The 10,151-nt window shown below is 40.4% G+C and overlaps 1 protein-coding gene across 1 annotated transcript; it reads left to right on the top strand.

Annotated features, from left to right (window-relative positions):
* The first annotated feature begins 2,474 nt into the window (after positions 1-2,474).
* LOC107187662 (UDP-glucuronic acid decarboxylase 1) lies at positions 2,475-5,652 on the top strand. The gene is made up of 6 exons (XM_015575805.1): positions 2,475-2,760; positions 3,214-3,389; positions 3,446-3,740; positions 3,829-3,942; positions 4,012-4,332; positions 4,414-5,652. Exons 1-6 carry the CDS (start codon positions 2,700-2,702, stop codon positions 4,680-4,682), a joined length of 1,236 nt encoding a protein of 411 aa, XP_015431291.1. The 5' UTR covers positions 2,475-2,699; the 3' UTR covers positions 4,683-5,652.
* Positions 5,653-10,151: the final 4,499 nt, after the last annotated feature.

Genomic DNA, 10,151 nt, shown 5'->3' with positions numbered 1-10,151 from the left:
AAAAAAAAGGAGGGGAAAGAAACACAATACGGCGCACGTGCACCGGCTTATCCTTTTTATTTTTATATCAACCAAGTGTTTACGTTGAAAAAATTGTCATTCAATGATAAATATGCGTTAAAATGCAAATGTGAATGTAACTACGCAAAATATTTCAGAGGAATTCTCAAATTTGTTAATATATTGTATTCATTACTGATATATATTTGTTATTAATATATTATATTGCAGACATTCGTTATTAGAATTTAAGAATGCTCGTACTTTTTGTCTAAATCGCGTACCGAATTTTACAAATATTCAGAAAATTATTGCAAATATCAAAGTTTCGTAATTTAGACAAGCTTCGATGAGCATGATAAATTACGCAGCTTCTATATAATTACACTTACATCCGAAATCGTATATAAATGCAAATATGATGACATCATAAAGATAAAACGGGAAAGTTATTAAAATTGAAATAATTTCGCGACCGAGATGCAGTACGGTATGAGTATTTCTAACTGAAAATTCTGGAAGCATCTCGTTTAAAGTTTCTAACGGTTTCTAACGGTTTCTAAAAGGAAGCCATGTTGAATGCTTCAATTACGCGTTTGAATGTGCAATAATTCTCCAAAGTATTCTTATTTGATTTTAGCAGAGCCGATCATAAGGTCTCGATTATGTTTAATGTAAAAACAACGAAAATACGATAAAAGAGAAATATGTTTAACCTATTTTGTTCTAATACGTTACCAAAAGTCACCAATTTCCCGCCGAATTGCTTCTAATGGGCGTCCATAGTCGTCTTATCGGTGGCGCGTTCCTTCTAGCCGGCATTCTGAAACAGAAAATACACATTAATACGAAGTAGTTATACTAAATTCACAATGATTGAATAAAAAGGAAACAATTATTTACTCGAGGAATGTTGCCAAAGATTGCAAATTGATCAAAAACTGTGTAAATACTAAGTGGTATCGGGGGGAGAACAGAAATCGTGAAGCCGGTTCACTTTATCCAGGAATACCGAGTTAATTTACAATTATTTACGCTGAATTGAATAGATACTAAACGAAAGTAACGATAGAGTGCTAACGTGGATACTAATAACATTAATAATTTAACGTTAAAAGTAATAATACTTACTTCGCCACGAGCGAGATCACTTTACGTCTGATCAGTTCAGCTTCCCTGGGACCACTGAGAAGAATGACCGTTAGGCTTCCCATGACTGACTATGATTGGCGGATCGGTGTGTGAAATGCGCGGATTGGTCCCTGCCCTCCTCGCGACGCTTGCTATTTTTTCGAAATAGAATGTTTACCACCGAATTATATTTCAATACATATTTCTTATACGCATCCGAGATTAATTCAGAAGGGAATAACTACCATAAACGGGAAACAAAGAAGCACACACTATCCCCGAAAATGTGATATTCCACTTCGTAATAGATCGAAAGTATTAATTTTGCTCCCGTCTTCTCGAAGTTTTCAATCCTCCAATGGTTCTCTAACGCCATCTATGATAAATATATCCTGTCAATTCGACAATGATGCCTAAGTTTATGAAATACAATATGACAAATATTACCAGTTAATTAATAGATAAAAACGATTTTTTATAAAGAAAGCTTGACTAGTTGAGCTCTAGTTGGGTCGAAGTTCATTATTTAATTACTCCCTAGCAGAGATGGGCAAACTCATTATCTAGATAAAAAGTTTCGAATAATGAGTAATAGATAAAAACAGTATTTCATCATTTTTAATTGTTTAAACGTGGAAATTTCAATTTTTGTAATAAAATAGTACTTCTTTACGAATGAATCGACATTTGTCGAACAATTATTTAATCTCATTAACTGTTTAAAACTCAGGACGACATCCTTAGATACTGATGCTTTTCACTGTGTATAACTCTGCTCCCTAGCCAATTGCCAGAAGGTAATTGATTGTCCATATGTATATTAAGATTCTTATATCACGTTATCAGATAAAAAAATATAAAAACGAATAAAAAGGGTACGTGCAAAAAGTAACATTACTAAAGTGTCCATTAATGATGCATTTAGGATAAGTTATCTTATAGATAAGTGAAAAAAATATATACTTTCGCGTGTCACATTTCATCAGTATTATATTCATCCTTTAAACCAAAACATCGGATATTTTTATTATGTACCACCAAATCATATTGGATATACGTATTATAAATAGAATATATAATGCTGCATTTGTGCTAATAATATTCAGAATTCATGCTTTATCGGTAATATAGGGTATTGACACCAAAATGGTAGAGGGCTACATAGCCCTCCGGATGCCACCTAACGTGGGGCAGAAAAAAGCAGTGGATGATAGGTCTATTCTATGCCTAGTTGATGGTAGTAGCTTGGATTGGAAAGGAGATCGTAACGTCTTGGCATCGTGTAACAGTTTCTCTGAATACATCGAGCTTAGAAGTTTTTCCTACTACGATAGAAGCTCGTTAGTACTGTTGGTACTGTCAGTTGTCTTACGTGCATATTTGTATCATATCAAGTGTAACGACGTGATAGGTTATGTTTTTTAGTCATCTACTCCCAAAAATGTCACGTTTGATACGATTAACTGTCAGTCGTCGCTTTCACTGCACAATATTATGTTGATAGTCCGCAGTACATAGAGAAGAAATTAACGTGATTCCTTCACCCGAGACATGTGCAATGTTAAAGCATGGTTATCACTCCGCGAAAGATGAAACAGGTTGCCTTCTCCGTGATTTGTGTAATACTAGGTAAGTGTCAAGGTTTTTAAAAAATATCCAACTTCCAGTTTTTGTCACGTATTAGTAGACAATCTGTGGGGAAGATTTTTTTGCAAATATAAATGTTAATAAATTATAGACAGTGTGACCTAACAGACATTTGCTTATTGTATGAAGGATTGTATTGAATGCCAAAGAAAACAAAAATCTCATTGAACATTTTTTTACCATTTTATTATGTTGTGTTTTAGACAATCATCTATCCAATGAATACATAACATTTTCACTTCACTCATTAGATATCTAGTGGCAGAAAAGTTTATACATTAGTAAACTCAATACTGAAACCAGTACAGTTAATTGGTAATAAGAATAATGGCTTACAAATATCTATATTTGTTACTGTATATAAGCAAAAAGCTTTGAAAAGCAATGCTAGTTATTTTTATGAATTCTAAATGTGGTATTTTTAAAATCTTTCAGTGTTAGGATTCTATAAGACATTAGTTAGCCCAGAAGAAGAACAGTCTTTTCCCAGAGTTCATCCACGGAACCATAAATCTCATGTGGTTGATACAAATGATATTGAATCTGAAAATCAAAGGGTACAAGATATTGAAGTAGATGCACCTTATGCGGACATTAAAGATATCGAAGAAGCAAAATCAAGGATTAGAGATTTGGAGGGTAAATTGCAGCACCTTGAGGTCGGAAGAGAATCTTGGTCACAGGTGGAGCAGGCTTTGTTGGGTCACATTTGGTTGACCGTTTAATGTTGGCTGGCCATGAAGTAACAGTTGTAGATAACTTCTTCACTGGAAGAAAACGCAATGTTGAACATTGGGTTGGTCATGAGAACTTTGAGCTTGTTCACCATGACATTGTTAGACCTCTCTATTTAGAAGTAGATGAAATATATCACCTTGCCAGCCCAGCTAGTCCACCACACTACATGCTTAATCCAGTGAAAACAATAAAAACGAATACTTTAGGGACGATAAATATATTAGGTATGTAACATTATGTAATAGGTATTACCCACTAAAATACAGAAAAAAATAATTAGAAAGTAATTTGAATATTGTTGGGCTTTATCAGGTCTTGCGAAACGAGTAGGAGCAAGAGTTTTAATAGCTAGTACCTCTGAAGTGTACGGAGATCCTAATGAACATCCTCAAACAGAAACTTACTGGGGCCATGTGAATCCTATAGGTATATAAGCAATTATATTGACATAACTCGTTTTAACGAAACTGAACGTTCATGTTGCTACTGTTCCAGGTCCAAGAGCTTGTTACGACGAAGGAAAGCGCGTGGCTGAAACACTGAGTTATGCTTACATGAGGCAGGAAGGTGTTTCAGTACGCGTTGCTCGAATTTTTAACACATTCGGGCCTAGGATGCACATGAACGATGGCCGTGTAGTTTCAAACTTCATTTTACAAGCACTACAAAATGATTCGATTACGATATATGGAAGCGGAAAGCAGACGCGTTCATTTCAATACGTGTCTGATCTAGTCGATGGATTAGTAGCTTTGATGGCTTCTAATTACACTCAACCTATTAATATTGGAAACCCTGTAGAGCATACAATAGAAGGTAAATATATACGATACAGTGTAAAATACTTTTCGAGTGGAATACGTTACTAATAAGAGCTGCCTCTTTTAATCATTTCAGAATTTGCACTGATAATAAAAGATTTAGTTGGTACAAAGAGTAAAATAGTCGAGCTTGCCGCGGTCGAGGATGATCCTCAAAGAAGAAGACCAGATATAACGAGAGCTAAGATATATTTGAATTGGGAGCCAAAGATCCCTTTAGCCGAAGGGCTTAAGAAAACGATATTGTACTTCGCTAAAGAGTTGCAGAGAACGAAACACTCGCAAAAAACTAGTTTTATGCAGCCTTCTTATAAGAACGATCATGACATAGTAGAACAACTATAGAAGACAGAACGTTAACACGAATAATTTATCCACTTCTAACAGTGACTTGAAAGTGCCATTAAGCTATGGACCAGTATGTGCCAAAATATCCCCCGTCCAAATTGAATTCTGTATAATTTTTTATATTAACGGGTACATGATATTCATTTTTAACAAATAAAAATACATGTTTAATTTTATTTCAGCTTTACGACAACTATGTTTATTAAGTTCTGTGCACACTTTTGTTTATTGTTGACTGCAAGTATTTATTTCAAAGGGCCACACCGTTACTTATTTCGCGACGGAATGGAAAATTATAATCGTGTTTCTAACAGGTATCTTTTATGTAGAAATATCTAGATCGCGTAACGCTCACCATTGTTTGTTATAGATCAGAAACTTGTACGATCAGTCGACGGTGCTGATGAAAGCTATTCATGTTCTTTCTTCTCTACGATTTACTAGGGTAAACTATACGAACCTTAATATATCGAGTTGATTTTACTTAATATTTCTATATAATCGATTTTCCTCCGACTGTACCATGTTCATCGTCTTTTATCGGACTTCTTTAACGTGTATCATAGCAACGTAATCAATGTGCACTTGTGCAAATTAGTCAATTTTCAAAGAGTGTTTCTGCCATCGAATTTTTTATCATAGAAACAGAGGCGTTCACTCGAAGTTCTCGTTCTGTGAAACGGGAATCCCGAACATTTGTATGATAATAGTGCTCGTAATTGTGTGATATATATTGTATACATACACGGTATACGTAATTCGTACTGTAATATTCGAGAGCGTGTAAACAGGAAAGTAATTTTATACTTTACGAACAACTGTACACGGATAAGCGAGTAAACAGCTTTGTAAAGACGCCTTGTCATCGTAGCAACTGTATTGCGTTTAATTTATATATAAATAATCTGGCGGGGTTGAGACTCTTGTCCGCTTATGTAGATATACAATATATAAAATGAATGTTTACACCGCAATGCATATTGAATTGCGTCTTCATTTCCTTATATTATACAAATCCAAGGCGTTCCATAAAAATGAGCAGCCAAGTAATTTCTAACGACGTATCGTTTATTTCAGTGTCTCCTTATCAAGAATTCGTACGTCCATGTCCAAGAACACGTCTGTGAAGTACCCATATTTTCTAAAACATCTTGTCCCGCGCAATTCTGTGTTTTCCCCGTATCAAGAAGAATTGGTGTCATCGTTGCCCCCGTGAATGGTAGGGGCCAATTACCAGCAACGAATTGACCGTTTTACCAGCGACGACTGGCCACCGGCGCAGTCAGAAGGGCGCACATTGTTGCATAACGAGCCCGTGATTCTTCTTGTCCGGTTGCAATCCAACTAGATAATATTATAATTCCGGCAAAACGTGACCACTTGCTGAAGACGCATTCCACAGGCGAGATTGAAGAATCGCCCGCGCCGTTTAAAGCGTATTTGAAGGGCCCGATTGGTCTAAATGGGTGTCGCGTGGGCCCTGACAGGGCGCACGTGGTCGTCCTGTCTCCGCAGAAAGAGAACGAACCACCGTGGGACGTGGACGTCGAAGAGAGAGAGAAAACAAAAGCGGGCGGGGCGTAAGGGGGTGTTGGGGGAGGGGCAGTAAGACCCGCTTGGATTCTTAATGATAATCATCGCATCCGGGATATGCTGGCCGGCTCTGTCGTGGCGGATGGAAATGCCGCAAGGGTGAAGATGACCTAATCGGTGGGCCGCCAACAGCTCCGACGCGGAGGAAATAGGCATCTCTTCTCCGCCGTTATGATTTCGCATAACCGGTTACGGTTCGTTTTAATCGAGCCAGGCTTTAATTACACGCGAGTGTGTAAATAGCCAGAACAGAATCGGATCGGTGCTTGGACCTGGTTTTGTTCGATGGTGGTGTCGACTCTCGTTAAAGATGCACGCTCGCGCGTAGTATGTATATACACCGTGTGTAATCGACGAACTTCAACGACTTCCTGTCTGGCGAGACCGAAGGAACAGATGACCCAATTCACCGTGAAGTCTCTACCGTGAATACTCTATCTGCCGGTGGTCCGCCGGTAATCCGATCTATCTATTGGTAAACGAGACGGGGATTGCTTGTCTAACGCGGGCTCAGTATGAGCAAAGCGTTACTTCTTACCTGAGACCACCATAGGAAAAAGGGGTTGTCCGTGCGATCGTGGAAGACACGAGCGATTAAAGTTTACGTAACGATACCTCGGTATTAATTTTCTCCCTACCAAGGATAGACTTCTTGCTCGTACACCGACCGAATGATTTTCAGAAAAAAAAAAAAAGAAACAGTTAATTGATTTGAACAGGAAAATGCAATATCGTCTGTGTACTGAAGCATAACCCAAACATTTCAGGTTGTTCCGATAAATTTATTGGAAAACTCGATGCCCCTATGATGGCGTCATAGAGAACGCGTTCCCACGAGAACCAAGCTCATGCTTCTATCATTTCCCATAAAGACGCAAGAATGTTGGTCGTTCTCCCTCCGTTAAAAGGTGGCATGCGAGATAACGTTAGAGAATGCCCGGATATACGAGAACCAAGCTCATGCTTCTATCATTTCCCATAAAGACGCAAGAATGTTGGTCGTTCTCCCCCCGTTAAAAGGTGGCATGCGAGATAACGTTAGAGAATGCCCGGATAGGCGAATGTGTGTCGAGCAGTCTGCGACCCTTTTCGAAACCGTAACACACTGTAGCCAAGAAGTCCGCTGAGTCATGCATAATGCAAGCACAAAGTAGAGAAAGAGATGAACAGCAGAGGTGCAGGTAACGGGTGGGGGAGATGCTGAATCCGCAATGCAAATTTCACGCGGAAACTACCGATCGGTTGTCCTGGGGTCCGAATTTTTTTTTCGATTCTATAAATAATTTAGCCACTTCCAACGCAGGAGTGTATCTGGCTGCTTCATCTTGCTACCTTTGAATGAGAAAAGAATATATTTATGAGGGCAGGGTGAATCGTTGGCTCTTGGACCAATACAATTTCCCAGTCGAGACGAAGCTCGCGTCGCGAACACAAATGAAAACATGTAATAACTCTGTTTTTCGAGTGTTGATTCCAAAGATTTACTTGTCCAAAGGAAACGATTACAAATGTTAATAAGACAGAGCGCGTCTAAACATGGTTATTACATGCCAACGGAACACGATTTGCGCATGATCTACGAGACTTTAATTATGCCCACCGGGGGATCTCGGGAAAGAAACGTTATAGAGAAGAAAGATAGACGAAAACGTTTGCGTGAGTGTGGTTCGGCCGACAGGTTCGCTGGTTTAACAAGAACAGAATAATCAACGGAGCACGCAGAAGCGGGTCGCATTTTTGCTCGTCTGCGAGTGAACCCGCGGTGAATTAGCATGGAAATAAGCGTACGCGCACCCCGTAACCCATTACAGCCTCATCGTAACTTCTTATTTTCCCTGCCACTTCATCTTTACGCGCACCGAACATGCTAATAACCGTTATTAAATTAGAAACCTGTACCGTCGTCGTTCAGCGGCTTCCTTCCGCGGTAACACGCGATTACACGGCAACAAAGTCCAAGTTTTAAGCATGGTTGCGCATCACCTGCGCTCTGATCTTCGTGTATTAAGACATCCGACGTAAACGTGGGGCATCAGATGCAACCAAGTTCGCGAGGCACGGATACTTCGTTGCCTCATCATCTACCATTTTTATCGACCAAGGAGTTTCTGAAGTTTCCTCAGCCTCTACTTCTATCTTTCTGCCAGGATACGGTATGTGTATGCAGGTGAATTAAACTGTAATCAGGCGTATAACATCCGCGTGCTAAACTCAAGTTTGGCTTTCACAGCTCGTTTCGAGAACGAAATTCTCGGGGTAGAAGTGCAGGGACAGGTAAGGAACATTAAACTTCGTAGCCGTATGCTCTTTTAGAGGACTTCACGCACTATACCGTGACGCAGGGCTTCACTTCGCGACTTCTACTTCCACCGGGAAGAGAACAAGCCCCGTCGTGCAGGTTCCACCAAAGCACCATAAACATTTCACCTGAACCGTTGCCGCCCACTCGAAGCGGTTCTCCGCAATGTCGCAAATATTCTGGCGCCATCGGCCTCGAAGCCGGTGTCTAAATAAATACCCGATATCGTGTTCGACAGGGATTTACTTATGCATGCGAGTTCGCCGAGCCAAGAAGATCGAAAGCAGACGACGGTCGCTGGATAACACGTTTCTCTAGGAACGACGATGCGTACGCGCCAAAAACAAGTGGCTACCGGGGCTCTTCAACGAGGCGAGAAGAGAGCTACGATTTGTTTCACGCAAGAGGACACGTGGAGGGATCGTTGAATGAAGAGGCGAAGAGAGGAAAAAAAACAGCATCATTTCTGCTAAAGAGAATCGAACACGACTCAGGAGAGGACATACGACTCGCGACAAACACAGTCGATTGGATAAATGGGAACCGAACGATTATCTGATAATTCCGATTTTAGTGTGTTGATCGATTCCGTACAGACTCTTGAACACTTAACAGGACACCATATGGTGCTGAATTACGATTATCGATAGGAATTTTTTTCTTCAAATATGTCCACACTCAAAGCATCGACGTAAAAAAGGGTTCACATCACGGAAGCTAAGACACTCCAGATACTTAATCGCAATCTTCGATCTTCGGAGCAACGGGGGAAGCTAGGCAAAGTATACATTAACCAGGATTCGGTAGACCTAGTTGTGAGGGTGTACAATCCAGGTTACTAGCTGCCACGGTCTATCAAACAGCTGTTACCGTAAGCTAGTCCGAACTGCCGCCGGGGTAAATCATCCCTAACGGGCGATAAGGCCAGTCGGGCTCAACCCTCGAGTTCGCCTTATCACACTGGGCGAGTCGTTTGAACTACCCTCGTCGATGATGCTGCGACCAGGACCTAGGTCCTAGACCTAAACTGTTTAGAACTTTCCTCCTCGAATTTGGCAGAAACGAAGGAGGTTGGGTTCGTGGATGGCAGCCATGGCTACAAAACGCGATACCGTTCCGCAATAAGCCACGGGTCCGGTCTCCGTAACACGTTCTTGGCACAGGTGCCGGTTTACAACGCACGGTAGGTAAATTGACGGGGTGAACGTAGTAAAGGCGCATTAGCACTCGGCCAATAAAAGACCGGCACTGTTAACGCCGGTCCCCTCGGACCCGTATGTACACACAGGCGTGAAATTTACAGAGTCTTTCTGTCGTCATTGTCGACCGGGTGCGACTGCATTTTTCAGAGAACTTTACGATTCAGTCGACTGGGACGGGACCTTAACGGGCGGATGGATGGATCATCGAGTGTCGACCGTGAACGATAATTTTGACAAGGGAGAATTATTTACGTCAGTCACTGTTGTTGTATCTCCCTTTTATTTTTTCTTCATCCTGATCGGCGAATGTTTCACGAGACGACCGCTTAATAATAGACGGTTCAGTTCTAAATTTGCATCCACGAACAGAGA

The sequence above is a fragment of the Dufourea novaeangliae genome, unplaced genomic scaffold (genome assembly GCF_001272555.1).
Source record: "Dufourea novaeangliae isolate 0120121106 unplaced genomic scaffold, ASM127255v1 scaffold101, whole genome shotgun sequence".
In the NCBI taxonomy this organism is placed as follows: domain Eukaryota; kingdom Metazoa; phylum Arthropoda; class Insecta; order Hymenoptera; family Halictidae; genus Dufourea; species Dufourea novaeangliae.
The sequence above is the reverse complement of the archived record's forward strand: the minus strand, read 5'-3'. Positions and strand labels throughout refer to the sequence as shown.

Bases quoted from the DNA above. Each gene is read 5' to 3' on its own strand.
- LOC107187662 (XM_015575805.1), top strand. From the start codon at position 2,700: ATGGTTATCACTCCGCGAAAGATGAAACAGGTTGCCTTCTCCGTGATT. The intron at 3,741-3,828 runs GTATGTAACATT...GGGCTTTATCAG, and splicing joins AGGGACGATAAATATATTAG to GTCTTGCGAAACGAGTAGGA. The intron at 3,943-4,011 runs GTATATAAGCAA...CTACTGTTCCAG, and splicing joins GGGCCATGTGAATCCTATAG to GTCCAAGAGCTTGTTACGAC.